Raw genomic sequence first — 26203 nt, 5'->3', positions numbered from 1 at the left:
GACTTATCAACTCGTTCATTGCCAAGCAACTCACATCTTGATTCACCGGGCATGGAGTTACTTGGCTGCCCCGTATTATCAAGCATATCAGAGCCCCAAACTTCCCTTGAAGGAGTGGCGTTGAACGCAAGAATGACTCATCGTTCACTGCCAAGCAACAAACATCCCGAATCACCAGATATGGAGTTACAAGGATTCCCCACATTATCAAGCATATCAGAGCCCCACACTTCCCTTGAAAGAATGAGGTTGAATACAAGACTGACTCATCGACTCGTTCACTGCCACGCAACACACATCCCGAATCACCGGGCATGGAGTCACTTGGCTGCCCCACATTATCAAGCATATCAGAGCCCCACACTTCCCTTGAAGGAGTGAGGTTGCACGCAAGGATGACCCATCGTTCACTGCCAAGCAACACACATCCCGAATCACCAGGCATGGAGTCACTTGGCTGCCCCGTATTATCAAGCATATCAGAGCCCCACACTTCCCTGGAAGGAGTGAGGTTGAACGCAAGAATGACTCATCGTTCACTGCCAAGCAACACCGATCCCGATTCACCAGGTATGGAGTTACAAGGATTCCCCATATTATCAAGCATATCAGAGCCCCACACTACACTTGAAGGAGTGAGGTTGAATACAAAACTGACTCATCGACTCGTTCACTGCAAAGCAACACATATCCCGAATCACCGAGCATGGAGTCACTTGGCTGCCCCGCATTATCAAGCATATCAGAGCCCCACACCTCCCTTGAAGGAGTGAGGTTGAACGCAAGGATGACCCATCGTTCACTGCCAAGCAACACACATCCCAAATCACCGGGCATGGAGTCACTTGCCTGCCTCGCATTATCAAGCATTACAGAGCACCACACTGCCGTGAAGGAGTGAGGTTGAATGCAAGACTGACTCATCAACTCGTTCATTGCCAAGCAACTCACATCTTGATTCACCGGGCATGGAGTCACTTGGCTGCCCCGTATTATCAAGCATTTTAGAGCCCCACACTTCCCTTGAAGGAGTGACGTTGAATGCAAGAATGACTCACCGTTCAGTGCCAAGCAACACACATCCCGAATCACCAGGTATGGAGTTACAAGGATTCCCCACATTATCAAGCATATCAGAGCCCCACACTTCCCTTGAAGGAGTGAGGTTGAATACAAGACTGACTCATCGACTCGTTCACTGCCACGCAACACACATCCCGAATCACCGGGCATGGAGTCACTTGGCTGCCCCAGATTATCAAGCATATCAGAGCCCCACACTTCCCTTGAAGGAGTGAGGTTGAACGCAAGGATGACCCATCGTTCACTGCCAAGCAACACACATCCCAAATAACCGGGCATGGAGTCACTTGCCTGCCCCGCATTATCAAGCATTACAGAGCACCACACTGCCGTGAAGGAGTGAGGTTGAATGCAAGACTGACTCATCAACTCGTTCATTGCCAAGGAACACACATCTTGATTCACCGGGCTTGGAGTCACTTGGCTGCCCCACATTATCAAGCATATCAGAGCCCCACAATTCCCTTGAAGGAATGAGGTGTGAAAGCAAGAATGACTCATCGTTCAGTGCCAAGCAACACACATCCCGAATCAACAGGTATGGAGTTACAAGACTTTCCCACATTATCAAGCATATCAGAGCTCCACACTTCACGTGAAAGAGTGAGGTTGAATGCAAGACTGACTCAACGACTCGTTCAGTGCCAAACAACACACATCCCGAATCACCGGGCATCGAGTTAATTGGTTGCCCCACATTATCAAGCATATCAGAGCCCCACACTTCCCTTGAAGGAGTGAGGTTGAAAGAAAGAATGACTCATCGTTCACTGCCAAAGTAACACACATCCCGAATCACAAGGTATGGTGTTACAAAGCTTCCCCACGTTATCAAGCATATCAGAGCCCCACAATTCCCTTGAAGGAGTGAGGTTGAATACAAGACTGACTCGTCGACCCGTTCACTGCCAAGCAACACACATGCCGAGTCACCGGGCATGGAGTCACTTGGCTGCCCAACATTATCAAGCATATCAGAGCCCCACACTTCCCTTGAAGGAGTGAGGTTGAACGCAAGAATGACTCATCGTTCACTGCCCAGCAACACACATCCCGAATCACCAGGTAGGGAGTTACAAGGCTTCCCCACATTATCAAGCATTTCAGAGCCCCACACTTCCCTGGAAGGAGTGAGGTTGAATACAAGACTGACTCATCGACTCGTTCACTACCACGCAACACACATCCCGAATCACCGGGCATGGAGTCATTTGGCTGCCCCACATTATCAAGCATATCAAAGCCCCACACTTCCCTTGAAAGAGTGAGGTTGAACGCAAGAATGACTCATCGTTCACTGCCAAGCAACACACATCCCGAATCACCATGTATAAAGTTACAATGCTTCACCACATTATCAAGCATATCAGAGCCCCACACTTCCCTTGAAGGAGTGAGGTTGAATACAAGACTGACTCATCGACTCGTTCAATGCCAAGCAAAACACATGCCGAGTCACCGGGCATGGAGTCACTTACCTGCGCCGCATTATCAAGCATATCAGAGCCCCACACTTCCCTTGAAGGAGTGAGGTTGAACGCAAGAATGACTCATCGTTCACTGCCAAGCAACACACATCCCAATCAACAGGTATGGAGTTACAAGACTTCCCCACATTATCAAGCATATCAGAGCCCCACACTTCCCTTGAAGGAGTGAGGTTGAATACAAGACTGACTCATCGACTCGTTCAATGCCAAGCAAAACACATGCCGAGTCACCGGGCATGGAGTCACTTAGCTGCGCCGCATTATCAAGCATATCAGAGCCCCACACTTCCCTTGAAGGAGTGAGGTTGAACGCAAGAATGACTCACCGTTCACTGTCAAGCAACACACATCCCGAAACACCGGGTATATAGTTACAAGACTTCCTCGCATTATCAAGCATTACAGAGCCCCACACTTCCCTTGAAGGAGTGAGGTTGGATGCAAGGCTGACTTATCGACTCGTTCATTGCCAAGCGACACACAACCCGAATCACAGGGCATGGAGTAACTTGGCTGCCCCGCATTATCAAGCATATCAGAGCCCCACACTTCCCTTGAAGGAGTGAGGTTGAACACAAGAATGACTCATCGTTCACTGCCAAGCAACACACATCCCGAATCACCAGGTATGGAGTTACAAGACTTCCCCACATTACCAAGCATATCAGAGCCCCACAAGTCCAGTGAAAGAGTGAGGTTGAATGGAAGACTGACTCAACGACTCGTTTACTGCCAAACAACACACATCCCGAATCACAGGGCATAGAGTCAATTGGCTGCCCCACGTTATCAAGCATATCAGAGCCCCACACTTCTCTTGAAGGAGTGACGGTGAACGCAAGAATGACCCTTCGTTCACTGGCAAGCAACACACATCCCGAATACCCATGTATGCAGTTACAAGGCTTCCCAGCATTATCAAGCATATCAGAGCCTCACACTTCCCTTGAAGGAGTGAGGTTGAATACAAGACTGACTCATCGACTCCTTCACTGCCAAGCAACACACATCCTGAATCACCGGGCATGGAGTCACTTGGATGCGCCGCATTATCAAGCATATCAGAGCCCCACACTTCCCTTGAAGGAGGGAGGGTGAACGCAAGAGTGACTCATCGTTCACTGCCAAGCAACACATCCCGAAATACCAGGTATGGAGTTACAAGGCTTCCCCACATTATCAAGCATATCAGAGCCCTACACTTCCCTTGAAGGAGTGAGGTTGAATACAAGACTGACTTCTCGACTCCTACACTGCCAAGCAACACACATCCCGAATCACCGGGCATGGAGTCACTTGGCTGCCCCACATTATCAAGCGTATCAGATCCCACACTTCCCTTGAAGGAGTGAGGTTGAACGCAAGAATGACTCATTGTTCACTGCCAAGCAACACACATCCCGAATTACCAGGTATGGAGTTACAAGACTTCCCCACATTATCAAGCATATCAGAGCCCCACACTTCCCGTGAAGGAGTGAGGTTGAATGCAAGATTGACTCATCGACTCGTTCACTGCCAAGCAACACACATCCCGAATCACCGGGCATGGAGTCACTTGGCTGCCCCGCATTATCAAACATATCAGAGCCCCACACTTCCCTTGAAGGAGTGAGGTTGAACGCAAGAATGACTCAACCTTCACTGCCAAGCAACACACATCCCGAATCACCAGGTATGGAGTTACAAGGCTTCCCCACATTATCAAGCGTATCAGAGCCCTGCACTTCCCTTGAAGGAGTGAGGTTGAATACAAGACTGACTCATCGACTCGTTCACTGCCAAGCAACACACATCCCGAATCACCGGGCATGGAGTCACTTGGCTGCCCCACATTATCAAGCGTATCAGATCCCCACACTTCCCTTGAAGGAGTGAGGTTGAACGCAAGAATGACTCAATCGTCACTGCCAAGCAACACACATGCCGAGTCACCGGGCATGGAGTTACAAGGCTTCCCCACATTATCAAGCATATCAGAGCCCCACACTTCCCTTGAAGGAGTGAGGTTGAATACAAGACTGACTCATCGACTCGTTCACTGCCAAGCAACACACATCCCGAATCACCGGGCATGGAGTCACTTGGCTGCCCGCATTATCAAGCATTACAGAGCACCACACTCCCGTGAAGACGTGAGGTTGAATGCAAGACTGACTGATCAACTCGTTCACTGCCAAGCAACACATATCGCAAGTAAACGGGCGTGGAATCATTTGGCTGCCCCACATTATCAAATAATCAAATTCCCACACTTCCCTTGAAGGAGTGAGGTTGAATGCAAGACTGACTGATCGACTTGTTCAATGCAAGACTAAATTACCGTTCAATTCGCAGCAACGAACACTCCGAATCACCAGGTTTGTAGTTACTAGGCATGCCCCATCGTTTACACGGTACTAGGTCAAGAACGTTTAGAATACGGGAACAAATATTTCCATGATTTCCAATATGGGCGACTTACCTTTTTTTGCGCTCCACATTTTGCTATCGGTTGATGTCTTCACTTCATCCTATTCTTCCAAATTTGTTCACGGGCTAATGGGGTTCCGTTTTCCGTGAAGGACTTCTTTCGACAGTCCTAGTGTAGTTATTGCTGAACTAATCAAATTCTACGATCCATTCAAGCGGCAGCTAGCTGTCGCATGGAAGCAGGCTCTCACTTTGACACAAAAAAAAGAGGACAGTTTGTTTGAAGCAAACCCAGGCGCTAGGACAGACGCCGGAGATGCAGTTCTCATGATTGTGAGACGCATGCGTGCTGAGTCGGTGTTGTACCATTATTTTCCCCGCCGCGCGTAAACCAGTTGAAACCAGTGCAACACATGCAGGGAGCGGTTGTAGCTGCATGGTGAACTAACTAAGTTACTTACTATGATTGTGACGTACATGTATGTAAACCTAATTATTGTGGAACTGGATGGAACTGGTTAGAACCTGATTAAAGTGGTTGGAACTGGATGAAACCGGTTGGAACTGGATGTAACTCTGGGTCCGGAACTTACTTACTTGACCTGGCCTGGAGTGCTGGACTCAGTTCTCTTCGCGCTCCGCTTGCATGGTTACCATGGTTACGCTGGCCTAAATCATGCAATTTTCTGTTTTGCCAGCACTGGCAGCAGTAATCTACTGAGTAGGTCTACTGGCAGTAGACTACGACTACGATTAGGGGCGCGTTCGAGGAGTTTCGTTTTCTGAAGAGGTGTCTGAAGAGGTGCTCTCTTCAGAAAAACGAAGCTCCTCGAAACTCCTCGAAACTCCACAATCTCATCCGATGGGAGAGGTGGATTAGTTTCGAAGAGTTTGGAATAGGTAGCTACGTCACGTGGTACGTGGAGATGGTAGATCTGATCGGACGTCATCATCGCCATGACAATTCCACTGAAAAACTCTAAAATGATAGAAATCGTTCTAATGCAGTAAGGCCACTAAGGGGGACACATCAACTAATCTTTTTATAAAATTTGTTTGAACAGTTGATGAAGACGCGCCCTAGATCTACTACTACGTGTACATGTAGGTGGAATCCTGATAATTCGAACCTCAAAATGCTAGGAAAAAACTTCTAATTACCCGGACATTCTAATGATCGAAATATGAACCCACAACACAATAATTATATGTACATGTATGTCAAAATGCTCTCGTGGTCATGTACTATATAAAGTAGTGTACTACAGACGGCGTGTGCACTTAGCGGGCACAGTCTGTGTGACCATGGTGACACCTAGCCATCACTACACAGTAGATCTACACTACACAGACAGTGACCGTGACCATGGTGACAGAGTCAGTAGATCTACACACTACACTACGGTCTGTAGAGTGTAGTGTAGTCTGTAGATCTACACTACAGTACAGACGGGTGCGCGACGCAGGCAAAAACTGTCATGTAAGTGTAAGCTGCAAGCCTACATGTGGGGGCATGAATCGCTAGCCTGGTTCTGGCCCTGGGATCTGGCCTTCTCTTCCAGGAGCGGAAGTCAAAACTCAAAGTCCTAGATCCTACCGTGTTGCAGACAGTTAGTTAGTACAGTGCAGTGTGACTAAACTCTAAAGTAAAGCCTGAATGAACCAAGCCCAACACTGCACCAGGTCACGGCGGTGACCTCGCAGCTAGCTGCACTTAGGCTGCGGGACATGCGGAAGCGTAGATCTGCGCACTGCCTGACACACACTGACAGTGACAGACACTGAGACAGTCTGTAATCATTGTACCGCGTACCGGTATGCTACATGCAGTAGTACAATGCTTTAGCTCTGCGGCCAGTCACACACACTGTGACACAGGTCTGCACAGCGAGCACACCTAGCTACGCCGAGCTAGCAGCAAAGAAGTAAGTGAGTCTAAACTAAAGTAAAGAGTAAAGACTAAAGTCTAGAGAGCACGTATCGGAGCTGAGGTCCGTTGCCTGACTTAGATTAGAAGTATTACTATTAGTTAGTTCTGACATGTCACATGACAATCGACATGGCAACAGCGAATCCTAGCGCGACTTGCCGTGCTTTGAATCAGCCACTGAAGACCTGTGAGCGCTTGCAGGTCTCCGATTTTCCAATCGGAGCACGCCCAGGCGTGCTCCGATTCAGCCATCAAAGGCCGCTTTTTTTTTTACCATAAAGGCTATGATGAAAAGGATCTCCAACAAAGCCAACCTCTCGAGATCCTACACAAATCATTGTGTCCGCGCAACAGCAGTGCAGAAGCTTGTGGATGCGGGCGTGTCGGAGACAGCGATCATGGGGACGACGGGACATCGCCAGGTCCAGTCGTTGACCGCATATGCCAACAGGAATTCAGAACAAAAGAGAAAAGAGATGGCTGCAGTTCTGGATGGAGAGTCTCCAACTGCAACCAATGCTGCTACCCGTGCTCTTACAGCGCCAACAACGAGCGTTCAGCGATCACAGCAGCAGACTGAGTTCCACGATCCCGACATTGATGAGTACATCGCAACTTGTGACCCAACAGTGCAATCCCCAACTCACCAACGGTCTCTGATGCAGAAAGCTACGAAGACCATCAACTTTTCCGGAGCTCAGTTTGGTGCAAACTGCAATGTTCACCTGCACCTGTAGGCTGTAGGCTGTAGTCACTGCGAAGAAGAGAAGCTGAACTGACCTGGTTTTTAGCTGACTAGACCGCCCTTGTTTTATCTCTGTGTTGTGACTGTGTACATTAGTCATTATGTAACATGTCTGAAGTACTAAACTGGCGACTAGTTGTGTTCCTTGTCTGGTCTAGTGTGCGTGCCTTGAGTAGGTACTAGGTATGTGTGAAGTACTACATGTAGTAGTACTAGTAGTACGAAGTAGTTCGTGCAATGCATGTCAGAAATGGTATCAAAGCATTCGTACTCGGACTCAAGTGCTAGAATCGGAGCCCTCCGCGCTAGCGCGCGTCGGGCTCCGATTCCGCACTTTCGTCCTCGTACTCATGCTCGATTCCATACTTCGTTAGATCTACGGACTCTACACAGAATCAGTGACTGGGCCATGGCCCGGGTGCAGGTGCAGAAAATCTCTCACATTTGTCACAGACTAGTAGATCTACTACTAGTAGTACTAGTACTACAGTGACAGTATGGCGGTGGGAGTAGAGCAGAGGCTTGTCGTTGTGCCTCCTGCCTTCGACTAGACTATGTCATCCTGAGTATTTACACTGCAAGAGTTTCCTCGGCGAAGCAAGCTAGAATTTATTTGCACAATCTTACTATTTGCCTCTAAGTAACTAGAACATAGTGGTCAGAACAGGCCGGTTATTGGCAAGCGTGGCGCATAGTCCGTAAATAACGTACTTATGAAGGGATGCAGCAGTGCGCTATTTCTACCTTCAATTGCTACATCTGTGGAAGAGGATAATGTTTCTAGCGCGCTCACGGACGTATTCAGCCATAGACTTGGCAGGAAGGTGAGGTTGAAAAATAGCCGTACAAATGCAGAACTAATTACATGGACATGAATGCTGGAAATTTATCACTGAATAAAAATCATGGTCAAGCTACAGTCGTTACCCAAAAAAATCCAGCCAGTGCTATGCTGGCTGTGGATGGTCAGCATGCACTACCAGTGGCACTAGTGTACAAAACATGCGCTGCTGGGTCTCACAACCAACAGCTCAGGTAGTGTACCATGGTGTACGACTGCAGTCAGTGCAGAGTCTGTTCAATGCTGTGCTGTACTGGGCCAGTAAATGCTTGCATGCCATCATGCCAAGCGCTTGGTGGCATGCAAGCACCGCCGGGAACAATTGTGAACGCGTACCATACCACTGTAGCCATGGTATTGGCATTGGCATTGGCCGGATGTTTTTGGCGACGACTGTAGAAGCTGTTGGTACCAGCACTTCCGCTACTGATGCTGCTGCTTTCGCCACCAGCACTGCTGCTACTGCTGCTGTCGCCACCATTACCACTGCTACATGTTAGCAAGAATTTTCCTGAAAACAGCCAGACCGTCGTCACGATACAATCCGACGTCTCTGCCGTGGAATATATTCGCTAATATATTCGCTATCATGGCGATGGGAAAGGCTCCAACAAGCTCACACACTTCAGCTCCATCATAGCTCCCCATTGTCACGTCAAAGTGCTTGTTGTGACTTTACACCCAATGCTTCTCCATGCCAAACAGCAGCGATTGCCTGGCGTGGAATATGATGTCACACTCCTCCTGGGAGATGTCTGTGTAGCGGCGGGCGAATTCAATGGATCTCTGGAGGATGACGTTTGCTTGACATGACTTGCTGGAGCTCGCGTCGCTATAAATTTCTATCCGTATTGTGTGTGGATCATTCTTGTCTGATCCTGCTCCGGCAGTTGACAAGTCTCAGACTCGTTTGGCTCTGCCAAGATCCTGCTCCAGGAGCTGACAAGTCTCTGGTGGATTCTGATGCGGCAGTGTCTATGCGTGTGTGTGTGCGTGTGCGTGTGTGCGCGTACATGTGTGTGTGTGTGTGTGTGTGCCTGTGTGTGTGTGCCTGTGTGTGTGTACCTGTGTGTGTACCTGTGTGTGTGTATGCGTGTGTGTGTGTGTATGTGTGTGTGTATGTGTGTTTGTGTGTGTGTGTGTGTGTGTGCGTGTGTAGCATTATGGTGATAATGCAGATTAATGGGTGCACACAGCTTCGTGCTACCGCTCAAGCTATGCTGCTATGTTTGATAGTGCTGTTACTGTATGCTCATGCTTTGCTACTGTCTACGGTCGCGTGCACTGCATGTCACGGTGACCATGTCGACCAAACAACATTGTGCATGCATGCGTGGTACTCTAGGTGACGTGACATTCTACGTGTCATTGAACGTGACATTCAACGTGTTGGCAACGTGCGGCATGGCATTCAACATGGCATTTATATGGGGCGCTCAACGTGGACGTCATGCGACGTTCGCTCGACGTTTGCTCGACATGACTTGCTGGAGCTCGCGTCGCTATAAATTTCTATCCGTATTGTGTGTGGATCATTCTTGTCTGATCCTGCTCCGGCAGTTGACAAGTCTCAGACTCGTTTGGCTCTGCCAAGATCCTGCTCCGGGAGCTGACAAGTCTCTGGTGGATTCTGATGCGGCAGTGTCTATGCGTGTGTGTGTGCGTGTGCGTGTGTGCGCGTACATGTGTGTGTGTGTGTGTGTGTGTGTGTGTGTGCCTGTGTGTGTGTGCCTGTGTGTGTGTACCTGTGTGTGTACCTGTGTGTGTGTATGCGTGTGTGTGTATATTTGTGTGTGTGTGTATGTGTGTTTGTGTGTGTGTGTGTGTGTGTGTTGTACATCTGCTGCTGTTCTTTAGACTTGGTGTACGGTTGGCTCATCTCATAGTCTAGCTGACATATTTCAATCAGTGCGTTGAAAGAGAACATCTCCTCTCGCTGATGGAGTCCTTCTAGACCAGAGGTAAGCCGCATTGCGAAGTTTAGGTCTTCAGGTTCGTGTGTGTGCGCGCGTGTGTGTGCGCGTGTGTGTGTGTGTGTTTGTGTGTGTGTGTGTGTGTAGCATTATGGTGATAACGCAGATTAATGGGTGCACGCAGGTTCGTGCTACCGCTCAAGCTATGCTGCTATGTTTGATAGTGCTGTTGTGGTATGCTCGTGCTTTGCTACTGTCTACGGTCGTGTGCACTGCACGTCACGGTGACCATGTCGACCAAACAACATTGTGCATGCACCTGTTGTACTCTAGGTGACGTGACACTCTACGTGTCATTCAACGTGACCTTCAACGTGTTGGCGATGTGCGGCGTGGCATTCACCATGGCATTTATATGGGGCGCTCAACGTGGACGTCATGCGACGTTCGCTCGACGTTTGCTCAACGTGACTTGTTAGAGCTCGCGTCGCTATAAATTTCGATCCGTATTGTGTGTGGATCATTCTTGTCTGATCCTGGTCCGGCAGTTGACAAGCCTCAGCCTAGGGAGGGCCCAAATATGCTCAAATTTTTTGCATATTATGCTTTTCGCATATTGGCCACTTGCTTAAAAATATGCTTCGAAATCACACAAAAGCAGAAAAATATGCTTGAAATATGCTCGAAATATGAACTGATATCAGTTATAATTATGCAAATTCTTTGCTCCTTGTAGCAAAATATGCTACATTTGGTACAATATGCTAGATTTGCTACTTTATGCGACCTTGAGTCGCGGACACTCCCTTCTCGGGTCAAATTTTCGCCCAGTGTTTGGATGAGCATTTTTCCTTCCGGGCTAAGTTTGGAAGTGTTCCCTGACCGAGCGTGTGGTAAGTTTCCTTGTCCATTTCCGCAATCTACCCAATAATTATGCGAATTCTTCGCTCCTTGTGGCAAAATATGCTACATTTGGTACAATATGCTAGATTTGCTACTTTATGCGACCTGGTGTCAAAAGTACCAAAATATGCGAAAATATGCACAAGCATATTCGCGCCCTCCCTATCTCAGACTCTTTTGGCTATGCCAAGATCCTGCTCCGGCAGTTGACAAGTCTCTGGTGGATTCTGCTCCGGCAGTGTCTATGCGTGTATGTGTGTGGTTGTGTGTGCGCGTGTGGGGCGCGTACATGTGTGTGTGTGTGCGCGTACATGTGTGTGTGTGCGCGTACATGTGTGTGTGTGTGTGTGTGTGTGTGTGTGTGTGTGTGTGTGTGTGTGGTGCAGTGGTATGTGCAGCGATTTCCAATCGATAGGTTGCGGGTTCGATTCCCGACGATTATGGTCACACACGTCTTTCTTCTCTTTCTCAGACTCTTCCTGACTTTTCTTTCATTCTCCTGGGTGGTTACCAACAGCTAGTGTATGCCGGAGTATGTGGTGTGGTGTGTGTGTAGAAAAGAAAAAAAAAGAAAAAAAGGAAAAAGGAAAAATAGGGATTCACTGGCCAGAAAAAGTCACTTCAAACAGCTGTGTGGTGGATACCAGGCTAAAAATAGTGGCGGTCAATTCATCAGCCTTGCAAGCTGTTGAATGATGTAATCCCAGCACAAGTTGCTATTTCTAACATAGCTGTTCGCTATCATCGCTCCCGCGATGGGCATGTCTGAGGTCTGAGGTCTGAGGTGTGTGTGTTCGGAGTGTTGGACGCCTCTTCAACGGGATTTGCAGCGGCTCTCTGTCTTCCACCACCGATGCATCCGCTCGATCATGGGAGTGTCTCGCCAAGAATGCTGGGATGACTACATCACCAATCACCAACTACGTGTGAGGTGGGGTGATCCCGACACCATCCGCACGAAGGTGGAGCACCGCCGCCTTGAATGGCTCGGGCATGTTGCTCGGATGGAGGACCACCGGCTGCCGAAGCAAGTTCTCTTTGGCACGGTTCCGTCGCGTCGCCCAGCTCATGGCCCTCGTCGGCGCTGGAAGGATTGTATCATGTCTGACCTTCGTTCTCGCGGCCTCGAGGGGGAATGGCGAGCTGAATGCGAGTCGCGTTCCACCTGGCGCTCGGCGTACTCAGCACCGGCAGACGCCCAGCATCCCCCTCCCGTCACCTGCTACACCTGCGACCGACAGTTTGCACGCCCCAGTGATCGCGCACGCCACAAGTGTAAGGCTGAGCGTGCGAAGCCGGTTGCGAAGCAGAAAGGTGCATGCCAGTGTGGAGAGTGTGGACGTTGGCTGAAGTCCCGTGGAGGTCTGGCAAGGCACAAGTGTACTTACCCCCAGTCAGCAGTCAGTGCGCCCCTGCCGCTGCCTGCTTCTCCGCTGTGCTGCGTCGCTCACTGCCAGGCTTGTGACCGCTGCTTTGCGTCTACACGAGGCCGCGCCCGTCATCGCTGCTGACGGACTTGTAGTCGTCCGACCGTTCAGGACCGTCAGGGTTTCACGTGTGTTTGCGCCTGCTCCCGCCGATTTCGCCTACCGCATCACCTGGATCGTCACAGAGCTGTGTGCTCCTCCTCTCTCTCAGCTGCCCCTCCGGGGCCCACGTAACCTTCATGACAGTGGCTCAACAGGACAGGACAGGTGTGTGTGTGTGTGTGTGTGTGTCAGGAAGAGTCTGAGAAAGAGAAGGGTGGTTACCAACAGCCAGTGCATGCCGGAGTATGTGGTGTGATGTGTGTGTGGGAAAAAAAGAAAAAAAAAGAAAAAAGAAAAAGACCAAAAATAGGGATTCACTGGCCAGAAAAAGTCACTTCAAATAGCTGTATGGTGTAGACCAGGCTGAATAGTGACGGTCAATTCCTCAGCCTTGCAAGCTGTTGAATGGTGCAATCCCAGCACAAGTTGCCATGGCTTCTGCCGTAGCATTGCTATCATCGCCTCTGGCGATGGGCGTCAAAGGTCAAAGGTCAAAGGTGTGTGTGTGTGTGTGCATGGGTATGTTTGTGTGTGTGTGTATGTGTGTTTGTGTATTTGTGTGTTATACATCTGCTGCTGTTCTTTAGACTTGGTGTACGGTTGGCTCATCTCATAGTCTAGCTGACATACTTCAATCAGTGCTTTGAAAGAGAACATCCCCTCTCGCAGATAGAGTCCGTCTAGACCAGAGGTAAGCCGCAATGTAAAGTTCGGGTCTGCAGGTGCGTGTGCGTGTGTGTGCGTGTGTGTGTGTGTGATGTGTGTGTGTGTGTGTGTGTGTGTGTGTGTGTGTGTGTGTGCGCGCGCGCGTGTGTGTATGTATGTGTGTGCGTGTATAGCATTATGGTGTTAATGCAGATTAATGGGTGCACGCAGCTTCGTGCTACCGCTCAAACTATGCTGCTATGTTTGATAGTGCTGTTGCTGTATACTCATGCTTTGCTACTGTCTACGGTCGTGTGCACTGCATGTCACGGTGACCATGTCGACCAAACAACATTGTGCGTGCACGCGTGGTACTCTAGGTGACGTGACACTCTACGTGACATTGAACGTGACATTCAACTTGTTGGCGATGTGCGACGTGGCATTCACCATGGCATTTATATGGGGCGCTCAACATGGGCGTCATGCTACGTTCGCTCGATGTTTGCTCGACGTGACTTGCTAGAGCTCGCGTCGCTATAAATTTCTATCCGTATTGTGTGTGGATCATTCTTGTCTGATCCTGCTCCGGCAGTTGGCAAGTCTCGGACTCTTTTGGCTCTGCCAAGATCCTGCTCCGGCAGTTGACACGTCTCTGGTAGATTCTGCTCCGGCAATGTCTATGCACGTGTGTGTGTGTGTGTGTGTGTGTGTGTGCGTGTGTGTGTGTGAACGACACAAATGTTCTGCTGATCGCCAGCTGCCTGTAGCGGAACAGCTGGACGCACGTCAATGCCATGCCTGCCTTCGGTGGTTCCGAAGTGCCGGTGGACTTGCTGTGCACAAGTGCACGACACCCGCCCTGGCATCACCACCCACACCCCAGCGCATACCAATCACCAGCCATCCGTGGTGCAACCAGCACTGCGCTACCTGTGATCGCGCTACCTGTGATCGTCTCCACATGTCACTTCCAACGTACCTCTCAACAACATGACCCAGCTGTGATGTGAGTGGTCGCATTGATTTGATTGTTGGTTTGCTTGTAGGCCGCTGGCACCCGCATTCAGTGACGCCGAAAATTTGGCACTGCTGTGAATAGTTTAGTCGCAAAGTGAAGAATCACGGGCAAAAAGACCCAAAACTTCGAGGTAGGTTAATTTCAGCTTTGAGCAGCCCTGGGCGAAGTGTTTATTGAAATGGGGAACTTTTTCTTGGTGCACTTCCCAATGTCCAGCTATGCAACCAGACCAGGGTGGCGATGGTCAGTTCTTGAGCTTCGAAGGGGCAGAAAGGTGAGAAATTGTCGCTTTTTGACCATTTGTGCCCACGTGTCACTTTCAACGTACCTCTCTATAACATGACCCATCTGTGATGTGAGTGGTCGCATTGATTTGATTTTTGGTTTGCTTGTAGGCCGCTAGCACCCACATTATGTAACGCCAAAAATTTGGGACTGCTGTGAATAGTTTAGTCGCAAAGTGAAGAATCACGGGCAAAAGGGCCCAAAACTTCGAGATAGGTTGATTTCAGCTTTGAGCAGACCTGGGCGAGTTGTTTATTGAAATTTGGAATTTTTTCTTGGTGTACTTCCCTATGTCCAGCTATACAACAAGATCTGGGTGGCGATGGTCAGTTCTTGAGCCTCGAACGGGCATTGAGGTGAGAAATTGTCGCTTTTTCACCATTTGTGCACACGTGTCACTTTCAACGTACCTTTGTATAATATGACCCATCTGTGATGTGAGTGGTCGCATTGATTTGATTTTTGGTTTGCTTGTAAGCCGCTGGCACCCGCATTCAGTGACGCCGAAAATTTCGCACTGCTGTGAATAGTTTAGTCGCAAAATGAAGAATCACGGGCTAAAGGGCCCATAATTTCGAGATAGATTAACTTCAGCTTTGAGCAGCCCTGGTCGAAGTGTTTATTGCAATGTGGAATTTTTTCTTGGTGCACTTCCCTATGTCCAGCTATGCAACAAGATCAGGGTGGCGATGGTCAGTACTTGAGCTTCGAACGGGCATTAAGGTGAGAAATTGTCGCTTTTTGACCATTTGTGCCACGTGTCACTTCCAACGTACCTCTCTATAACATGACCCAGCTGTGATGTCAGTGGTCGCATTGATTTGATTTTTGGTTTGCTTGTAGGCCGCTGGCACCCGCATTCAGTGACACCTAAAATTTGGCACTGCTGTGAATAGTTTAGTCGCAAAATGAAGAATCACGGGCAAAAAAGCCCAAACCTTCGAGATAGGTTGATTTCAGCTTTGAGCAGCCCTGGGCGAAGTGTTTATTGAAATGTGGAAATTTCTCTTGGTGCACTTCCCTATGTCCAGCTATGCAACAAGATCAGGGTGGCGATGGTCAGTTCTTGAGCTTCGAACGGGCAGAAAGGTGAGAAATTGTCGCTTTTTGACCATTTGTGCCCACGTGTCACTTCCAACGTACCTCTCTATAACATGACCCAGCTGTGATGTCAGTGGTCGCATTGATTTGATTTTTGGTTTGCTTGTAGGCCGCTGGCACCCGCATTCAGTGACACCTAAAATTTGGCACTGCTGTGAATAGTTTAGTCGCAAAATGAAGAATCACGGGCAAAAAAGCCCAAACCTTCGAGATAGGTTGATTTCAGCTTTGAGCAGCCCTGGGCGAAGTGTTTATTGAAATGTGGAAATTTCTCTTGGTGCACTTCCCTATGTCCAGCTATGCAACAAGATCAGGGTGGCGATGGTCAGTTCTTGAGCTTCGAACGGGCAGAAAGGTGAGAAATTGTCGCTTTTTGACCATTTGTGCCCACGTGTAACTTTCAACGTACCTCTGTATAACACGACCCAGCTGTGATGTGAGTGGTCGCATTGATTTGATTTTTGGTTTGGTAATAGGCCGCTGGCACCCGCATTCAGTGACGACGGAAATTTGGCACTGCTGTGAATAGCTAAGTCAGAAAATGAAGAATCACGGGCTAAAGGGCCCATAACTTCGAGATAGATTGATTTCAGCTTTTGAGCAGCCCTGGTCGAAGTGTATATTGAAATGTGGAATTGTCGCTTTTTGACCATTTGTGCCCACGTGTCACTTTCAACGTACCTCTCTATAACATGACCCAGCTGTGATGTGAGTGGTCGCATTGATTTGATTTTTGGTTTGCTTGTAGGCCACTGGCACCTGCATTTGGTGACACCTAAAATTTGGCACTCCTGTGAATAGTTTAGTCGCAAAGTGAAGAATCACGTGCAAAAAGCCCAAAACTTCGAAATAGTGTATTTTCAGCATTCAGCAGCCCTGGGCGAGTTATTTTATTGAAATGTGGAATTTTTTCTTGGTGCACTTCCCTATGTCCAGCTATACAACAAGATCAGGGTGGCGATGGTCAGTTCTTGAGCTTCGAACGGGCAGAAAGGTGAGAAATTGTCGCTTTTTGACCATTTGCGCCCACGTGTCACTTTCAACGTACCTCTCTATAACATGGCCCAGCTGCAATATGAGTGGTCGCATTGATTTGATTTTTGGTTTGCTAGTGGGCCGCTGGAACCTGCATTCAGTGACGCCGAAAATTTGGCACTGCTGAGAATAGTGTAGTCGCAAAGTGAAGAATCACGGGCAAAAGGCCCAAAACTGGGACATAGGTTCTTTTCAGCATTCAGCAGCCCTGGCCGAGTTGTTTATTGAAATGTAGCATTTTTTCTTGGTGCGCTTCCCTATGTCCAGCTATACAGCAAGATCAGGGTGGCGATGGTCAGTTCTTGAGCTTCTAACGTGCAGAAAGGTGAGAAATTGTCGCTTTTTGACCATTTGCGCCCACGTGTCACTTTCAACGTACCTCTCTATAACATGACCCAGCTGTAATTTTTTTCCACGTCGCATTGATTTGATTTTTGGTTTGCTAGTGGGCCGCTGGCACCCGCATTCAGTGACGCCAAAAATTTGGGACTGCTGTGAATAGTTTAGTCACAAAGTGAAGAATCACTGGCAAAAAGGCCCAAAACTGGGACATAGGTTCTTTTCAGCAATCAGCAGCCCTAGCCGAGTTGTTTATTGAAATGTAGCATTTTTTCTTGGTGCACTTCTCTATGTCCAGCTATACAACAAGATCAGGGTGGCGCTGGTTAGTTCTTGAGCTTCTAACGGGCAGAAAGGTGAGAAATTGTCGCTTTTGGACCATTTGCGCCCACGTGTCACTTTCAACGTACCTCTCTATAACATGACCCAGCTGTAATATGAGTGGTCGCATTGATTTGATTTTTGGTTTGCTAGTGGGCCGCTGGCACCCGCATTCAGTGACGCCGAAAATGTGGCACTGCTGTGAATAGTTTAGTCGCAAAGTGAAGAATCACTGGCAAAAAGGCCCAAAACTGGGACATAGGTTCTTTTCAACATTCAGCAGCCCTGGCCGAGTTGTTTATTGAAATGTGGAATTTTTTCTTGGTGCACTTCCCTATGTCCAGCTATACGACAAGATCAGGGTGGTGATGGTCAGTTCTTGAGTTTCGAACGGGCAGAGAGGGGAGAAATTGTCGCTTTTTGACCATTTGTGCCCACGTGTCACTTTCAATGTAGTATGTAGCTCTCTATAACATGACCCAGCTGTAATTTTTTCCCAGTCGCATTGATTTGTTTTTTGGTTTGCTTGTAGGGCGCCATCACCCACATTCAGCTTAATTTTCCGCTTTCAGCAGCCCTGGGCGAGTTCTTTAGAGAAATGTGGCTCTTTTTCTTGGTGCGCTTGCCTATGTCCAGCTATACAATGAGATGAGGCGGGTCATTGTCTGTTTCTGAGCTGCATACCATTACACTCAAGTGAGAAGATATATGAAGATATGCAAATGATATACATGTACTCGTAGTAATCATGTCCTTGCCACTCTCCGTGACATCACAAGATATCCCGGGAAGTGATAGTGATGTCATGGATGTGTGTATAGTATTGTATACAACACAATCCCATATCATGGTGAATGATCTCAGTGTGTGGTATCCGCACATGCTGGTCAGGAACTGAGAATATAGTATGTCAGTATTGATGCAATGCAATTGGAACTTGACTTGATAATGCATGCGAGTTATCTTCAATTCTACTCTTGATATCCAGCACAGTGTTAAGAAAAATGAACGTGTTTGTCCCATGCAGGGACAGGGAGTGACACAAACGTTCACTATTTTCTGTCTTGATAACAATTAATATATTGGGCATTCTTAGATTCAAGCCTGGCTATTTATGAGGACGCAGTTTGTCCCGACTGAGTACATGTATCATATCCGTGCTATTTTTTTCACCTTCTCCTTTTCATTCCCTTCATTAAATACATGTAGGTCGATTTTAGATGAGGTATTCAGCATGCTGCCAGTTTGGAGAGAAATTCAGTTCTACATTAATCTAACTAAGTCTTAATATCTCACACACTCACATTTGGCATTTGCTTGGACTTCCGTACACTGTTCATTCGTATTATCATTATTGTTTGCATCCTCATATTAATGCTGGATGCTGAGTCCTGAGTTCTGCTTATGCTGCATGGCTTTGATGAGAGGAGCCATAGGAGTAAACATCCGCACAGTTCACTGATTACCTGTGTGTTAGAGTGGATTCACCTTTCTTATCCTGAACTTTTGTGTGTGTGTGTGTGTGTGTGTGTGTGTATGTGTATGTGTGTGTGTTTGTATGTGTGTGCAGCCCTGCAAGCTGTTGAATGGTGCAATCCCAGCACAAGCTGCTCTGGCTTCTGCTGTAGCATCGCTATCATCGCCTTCGGCGATGGGCGTCAAATGGTCAAATGGTGTGTGTTTGTGTGTGTGCGTGTGTGCACATTCTTGGGTGCGTGCGTGCATCCATCCGCGCATGCATGTGTCAGACCCCAGACCCAGTCACCAGGTCACCATTGCCATTGCCACTGGCCACGGCGATCACTGCACTGCGGAAGCGTGCAGGAGATCACCGATAGTAAAGCAATGTCATGGTAAAATGGACGTACATGACTTGTTACCTGTCAGTGGTAGGTCTATATGGTGGCCAAACTCACTTCCGGTCTTTGCAGAACTCAGTTGTCTACCGGATGCCATGGGCAGCAACGGCCCTCTACAAACGAGTGGCCTCTCTGTTGGCGGCGGAAAGAGGGGAGCAGTACTCTCATGTGATGGCTTTCATCAGGTGCAGGATCGCTTTTTCCCTCTTGCGGTCCTGCATCATGTGCCTCCGAGGGTGCAGAATGCTCTCTAGTCAGTCTGCCTTGGCTGTGGGTGATACTTCTGCTGCGCTGGCAGTGGTGGAGGCCCGGGTACCGGCTTAGCGTGCACGAACGGTAACATTGACTGGAATATTGACTTGAAGTTGTTACTTGCTGCTGTTTACCTAATTAGGTAAACAGCAGCAAGTAACCTACTTAGCTAAGTAGGTATATACATTATTATGCTGTTTTTTTGCGTGTTTTTTCCTTCTTTTTTCTTTCTAGAACTTTGAGTGGACCGTATGCGTGTTAAAACAAAATGGCGTCACGATTAATTTATTGAAAGTGGTATAGTTGGTGGTACGAGTGTTCAAACCCATTTGAACTTCATACTGTTCGTCTTCTTTTTGACATGCTCTCTTTCCATCGTCCTTAGCTTTTGTTTGTTGAGAGCTGTTTTGGCCTTCTCCTATACCTCTGGGGGATGCCAAGTGATGGTTTTGAGAGGCTGGTGATGGCTGTGAGCGAGAGTTTGCCGATCGGCGTCGTCCTCGCTATAGCGATGAAAACACTAGTTACTGCGCACCTGGCAGATATCACAACACGTCGGAGCGTCCAGGAGCAAATGAATCTTGGGTTTTCACTGGAATCTAGTTCCTCCAGCATCATGTAGCCCACCGTCGGTGAATGGCCGTCCAGAAAGGTCGAACCTGGTATTCTGCAGCATCTCGCAGTCCTGCGAGGCACACTGAATACGCCTGCCATGTATTCTACAAATAAAAATCACGAAGTAGTGGACTTTATAGTGATGAGTCTATCCTGTATGCTGCAAAAGACGCAGGAAATGTGACTGGTGTCCGTACACTGGACGCCAATCTCATCCCAGTCTTCTCCTGCAGGATCTGTTTGACATTGACATACCGGTATGCAGTGGGTCGACATTGGCCTGGTTTGGCAGCTATCTGCCTGGGTGGATGTAGCAGGTTTGCATTGGCGCGTCGTCCAGTCCGACATTTTCTTGTAACTGTGGAGTACCGGCAGGGTTTGAGAGGTTGCTCGTGCTGTGAACACATCTGCCTGTCTCGTCCTGGAAGTGCCGTCTCGCCGCTTCCTTGCTCTACAGTCACGCCGTTATTTCGCTTTGTTTCGTGGTGCAGCTGAAAACCTGCCCAAACAACTGTGAGCTCCCAACATGGTATGGACAAATTGCACCACTCATGCTGGTTAACTAAAACCGGGATAGTCGAGTAAGCGAGTTCACTCCCTGGGCCTTGGCAAGATCTTTTCAGCGCGGGCTATTCCAACCTCCAAGTGCATAGTCACCGATCGATCCATGCGATGGTGGTTGACCTACAAAGAGCCAAGGTCTACGATTACTACTATTGGATGCTGTCTACATGCAGTAAACAAAATCAAAGTACCTCAGTTTGCCCCAGAATAGGGCATGTGCATCTATAGCATGACACAACAGGGGTTCTGGCGGCACCTGTCAAACAAGCAGTAGGACTAGTGCCAGCTACCTATTGGAGGCTAGCCGCTACAGTCTGTCACTGGAGATAATTATTATGTTCACTGTTTAGACTCAGAGCACAATCAATGATGCCCAATCAATCTGCCCAATGTGTGTTCTGTTCCACCTAATTATAACGTCCCATCGCATCAACCCTACTACACGCACATGTCGTCACTGTAGCATGACTTGTGTTATTATTGTTTATTTTGTTTCGCACGATAAATAGAGCACAATAAACGTTAACTCAAGTTGACCGAAGGATAAAGGCGACTGCAGATAGAGGAACACATCGAGGTACAGGTACCGGCATCAATACAGTATCAGAGAGAAACAAACAAAAATGAGAGGTACGCAGAAAAAAACTCTCGTAAGCCCAAGGGGAAGTGGTTGATGAGGGATGAATGCACTCTCCACGCCCATCTACACTGTTCGTGGAAATGCACACATACATACAATAATATACAACATAGCAATAGCATGCACAGAACCGAACAATTTCATGTTCACACATGCAAGCACAGACCTGAACATTAGTACCAAAAGCCGATACAGACAATATCCCCATACACACAGACGCACACACACACACACCCACACACACACACAATGTCCCATGTATGCGCCCGTGGCGAGAAAAGCACGCAAATCTACAAATGCACTGGATGTGAACCCACAGATTTTCTCTTATAGCAACGATAGCGGATCTGATTCTGAATGAAACACACACACAAAACAATCATTGAATGCCCATCCGCAGATGATGGCAGGTCCTGAAAGAACAGGCAGTGTTCCAGTAATGGGGAACAGAACTTCGAGTGGCGAGTGAGGTATACACACACACGTGCGTGCGCGGGCACACACTAAAGTATTCAGAAATAGAATCGACATTGTAGTATTCATTGGTTGGGGAATGGAAAGGAAAATAAAACATTGCTGTAGGTTATTGTTGTAAGGACACTGGGAGCACAACAGAAAGGTAAGCAACTTGCTTTGAAGCAAAGAAAATTATTATTCCACGGATCTCAGAAGGAAGGAACGTTCCAGAATGCTGCACTGGCAACAGGCGGCCTGCATGTGCGCGGCCCCTGCAGTCGGTCCAGCTGCCGGCCTTGCAGTGCTGAAAAGAATGTGCAGTACAGCATGTCACATAGTATCGCAGCCTGGACAAATAGGCGCTGGGAAGTCCTAGTTATGTGCTCACCTACACCACGACGCACCAATCTTCTGAGCTACTTTGGCAAAAACTTTGTCCACTTGAGACTCCCATGGGCTGAGGCAGTTGTTCAGGGCTGCACCAAGGTGGACGGCAATGACCGCTGATGGCAAGGCAATCCATGACACACAGTCACTAGGGCATCGTCAACATGGCGCTGAGGCTGGATCGATAAAATCAACCTTTAGGTTGTCGCGGGGTTGACAACGAGGCCACTGTCTCGAAGCCAGTCAATCAGCCTGGTCACCGCCATGGACGAACCAGTCGCCACCGCCAGCAGTGGCGGTAGGTTGTGACAAGTGTGGTGCAATATTGTCAGCAAATTCAGTACTTAGGATAAGATGAGTGACAAAGGGAACGTTGTGTTTGATAATATTGAAGTGAACAGGGATGATCACAAACCCTGCGCGTACTCCACCGTGAGTTACAAGAAAATTCCGGACTGGACGACGAGCAAACGCCAACCTGCTACATCCAACCAGGCAGATACTATTACGATAGCTGCCAAACCAGATCAATGCCGACCTACTGCATAATGTCAATGTCAAACAGATCCTGCAGGAGAAGACTGGGGTGTTGGCGTCTAGTCACTGAGTGTACAGACACCAGTCACATTTCTTGTGTCTTTTGCAGCATACAGGCTGAGACTCATCACTGTAGAGTCCACTACTGCATGAGTTTTATTTGTACAATACATGGCAGGCGTAAACGGTGTGCCTCGCAGGACTGCGAGGTGCTGCAGAAGACCAGGTTCGACCTTTCTGGACCGCCATTCACCAACGGTGGGCTACACGATGATAGGAGGAACTAGATTCCAGTGAAAACTCAAGATTCCTTTGCTCCTGGACGCTCCGACGTGTTGTGATATCTGCCAGGTGCGCAGTAACTAGTATTTTCATCGCTACAGCGAGGACGACGCCGATCAGCAAACTCTCGCTCACAGCCATCACCAGCCTCTCAAAACCATCACTTGGCATCCCCCAGAGGTACAGGAGAAAGCCAAAACAGCTCACAACAAACAAAAGCTAAGGACGATGGAAAGAGAGCATGTCAAAAAGAAGACGAACAGTATGAAGTTCAAATGGTTTTGAACACTCGTACCACCAACTATACCACTTTCAATAAATCGTGACGCCATTTTGTTTTAACATGAATATCGCGGTTTGAAGTTTTCGGAACATTTGGGAAAAAATATTCATTGTGTTTATTTTGCCCGTAAAAGAGGCTGTGATCTACACTAGATAGCGCTGCGAGTAGAACTACCAATGCCTGGAGAAGATCCACATCTACATGATCTGGCCACGCGCACTGACCTCGCAGCACTCACAGTACACATGGTACAGAGTCAGTGGCAGCAAGGAAACACACTGGCGCGCAAAACCTTCCCATGCAGCTGCATCATGTATGATCATGATGATGGTATTCCCGCGTTGCACAGCTAGCTAGCCTACACTACACAGTCTACCGTACAGTCAGGATATGCAGATCGTCCGTATTTCTGTAGATGCAGAAATCTCTCGCAGACTGACTGTGGAGGAAGGAGTAGAGGCGATGCCTGCAATCACTATAATTGTCGTTGTGTGTCCTATCTCCAACCAGACTAGATCATCCTGTGTATCTACACAACACGTGTTGTCCCCGTAGCGCAAGTTAGAATATTTGCACAATCTTACTATTTGCCTCAGAATCTAACTTCTATGGGAATAGAACGATAGTGTCAGAGCAGGATAGTTTGTGGCAGTTTGTAGCAAGCGGCGCACATGGTCCGTAAATAGCTTAGCTACGAAGGGAATGCAGCAGCTGCCAATTATTTCTACGTTACACTGCCACCCACAACCGTTCAAGGTGAGAGAGATATTTCCCGTCTGCTCCTTATCGACTCGGACTTGGGAGAAATGGGAGGTGGAAGAATAGCCGTGCAAGTACAGCACTGGGCATGCCGCTAATATCAATAATTCTATTACACATTGTATATACATAGGAATCATTATCGCCTTCTTAGGATTTGACCCCACTGATTTCCCTGATACCTAAGCGGTCAAATACCGGTATATGGCATATTGGACTGCTTAGTCAAATACCGGTATATGGCATATTGGACTGCTTAGTCAAATACGCAGTTATACTAGACTGTTAATAGTTGACTGCTTAGAACAACAAGGCAAGTACAAGTGAAAGCAGGTAGGGGTAGGTACGCGTTTTTCGAGCTCCAGTTTTTTTCACATCGTCTCGGACAGCCCAGCCGGCATTAGGCCGGACTGGTGGCAGGCAGGTAGCAGTGGTTTCAGTGTAGCGTAGTGTAGTTGTAGCTTGGTAGCCAGGTTGCGACAAGGAGCAATCTGTCGCCATGGGCGAGCTCTCAAGCGCGGAGCAGGTAGAGGTACTCAGTAGTATTCCCGGGATCCACCACAATGTGATCAGTATGGTAGAAAATCTGGCTGCGTTCGTTAGTGAGTCAAGGGACAATGAAGCCCGCCTCCGGCGGAGACTAGACGATCTCTCAAACCTTGTCATTGAGCTAAGGCAAGAGGTAACATCATTGAAGGAGTCCGCCATTACGGCAAAGGCCAACAACGGCAAGAAAACGACCAAGGAGAGTTCAAAAGCTCATGTACGGGATGACCGCGCATCCGTGACCCCCTGTACACGTACAGACCGACTTTCTGTGAGCTCGGTTCACGAACCGACCCCACAGTCCGACAGTCCAAAGCCCATTGCTCGAGCACGTGTACCAGAGGTGCATCGTGATGAAAGATCGGCAAATTCAAACCTGCTGCCCAGCTTTGAAGACGACAACGAGGACAGTGGACTTTGGGAGCTAGTTTGCAGCACAAAGCCCACGGGAAAGCGGAAAGTACTGTTTGTGGGGAACTTACCGAGTGACACGACTACGGAGAAACTCAGTCAGTTCGTCACCACCCGAGCAAGCTCAGGCGAAACTCAAGTCAAAATCCACGAGTGCAAGATCTTCCGGAAGGAAGCCAGATCCTCCGCACGACTCGTACTCAACTCGAAAACGGCTGCGCTGGTCAACTCCAAGGGATTCTGGCCGCGACCTGTATACTCACGCCAGTGGAATTTTGAGAAGTACCAGCACCTGTCCGACAAGCAATCTCCAGACGATCAACACATGAGCGCGTCCGACCAGGAGCCAGTGATAGACATGGATGCCCAGTCTCAGATTCCCCCTCCGCCACCGCTACACCCTCTTCCAGGAAGCAACTAAGCCACAAACAAATATGTCAAGTCTATCGATCTTTCTGACCAATGCATTCGGTCTCCAGTCCAAGTTCGGTGAGCTACAACATGCCCTCCGTCAGCAGACTGTAGACATTGCCATAGTAACTGAGACAAAACTCACTGCCGAGAAAATGTCTCCAGCTGAAACACTAATACCCGGATACTGCCCCGCAGTACGCAAGGACCGCACTGCACATGGAGGCGGTGTTGCTGTATGGCTAAAAGCAGGTCTGTGCTTTCGTCACCTTGACACCGTGCCATGTCATGACTTTGAAGTCATCTGGCTTCTTATTGAAACGTGTGATCATCATAAAATTGTATTCTGCGCCCTCTACCGGTCTGGGAGCTCCAGTGAGTCAGATATCAGTCTTATTGAGTATCTTGAGGAGACCTTGCTCGCTGTCCGGCACCTCGGTGACTATGTTCTGATCACGGGTGACTTCAATGTCCACAACACCGCTTGGCTGGGCAGCACCAAGACCACTGTTGCTGGGGAAGCCTTAGAGGACTTGTGCGCCTCGCACTACCTCACCCAACATGTCTCCGAACCAACCCGCAAGAACAACACACTGGACTTAGTTATA

General features: G+C 48.4%; 2 protein-coding genes and 2 long non-coding RNA genes across 4 annotated transcripts in view; 3 read left to right on the top strand and 1 right to left on the bottom strand.

Annotated features, from left to right (window-relative positions):
- The window catches only part of LOC135824723 (pneumococcal serine-rich repeat protein-like), a 33600-nt gene extending 28322 nt beyond the window's left edge, over positions 1 to 5278 (bottom strand). Inside the window, exon 1 of the mRNA XM_065337433.1 lies at positions 5038 to 5278. Coding sequence (XP_065193505.1) covers positions 5038 to 5056 — 19 coding nt within the window. The 5' untranslated portion in view covers positions 5057 to 5278. The remainder of the gene's footprint in view (positions 1 to 5037) is intronic.
- A 2799-nt stretch (positions 5279 to 8077) lies between these two features.
- LOC135824449 (uncharacterized) lies at positions 8078 to 14786 on the top strand. The gene is made up of 5 exons (XR_010554853.1): positions 8078 to 8484; positions 10359 to 10462; positions 13434 to 13537; positions 14252 to 14500; positions 14729 to 14786. It is a non-coding gene; the product is annotated as an uncharacterized LOC135824449 (long non-coding RNA).
- A 1407-nt stretch (positions 14787 to 16193) lies between these two features.
- LOC135824514 (uncharacterized) lies at positions 16194 to 18564 on the top strand. Its single transcript, XR_010554868.1, has 5 exons — positions 16194 to 16253; positions 16835 to 16892; positions 17201 to 17258; positions 17571 to 17628; positions 18230 to 18564. It is a non-coding gene; the product is annotated as an uncharacterized LOC135824514 (long non-coding RNA).
- Positions 18565 to 25618: 7054 nt separating this feature from the next.
- LOC135824224 (uncharacterized) overlaps positions 25619 to 26203 on the top strand; it is a 1536-nt gene continuing 951 nt past the window's right edge. The window contains exon 1 of the mRNA XM_065336954.1: positions 25619 to 26203. This exon is cut by the window's right edge and continues 951 nt beyond it. Within this exon, the coding sequence (XP_065193026.1) occupies positions 25619 to 26203 (585 nt within the window).

The sequence above is a fragment of the Sycon ciliatum genome, chromosome 9 (genome assembly GCF_964019385.1).
Source record: "Sycon ciliatum chromosome 9, ocSycCili1.1, whole genome shotgun sequence".
Taxonomy (NCBI): Eukaryota; Metazoa; Porifera; class Calcarea; order Leucosolenida; family Sycettidae; genus Sycon; species Sycon ciliatum.
Note: the sequence above shows the minus strand (reverse complement) of the source record. Positions and strands in the feature narration are given on the sequence as shown.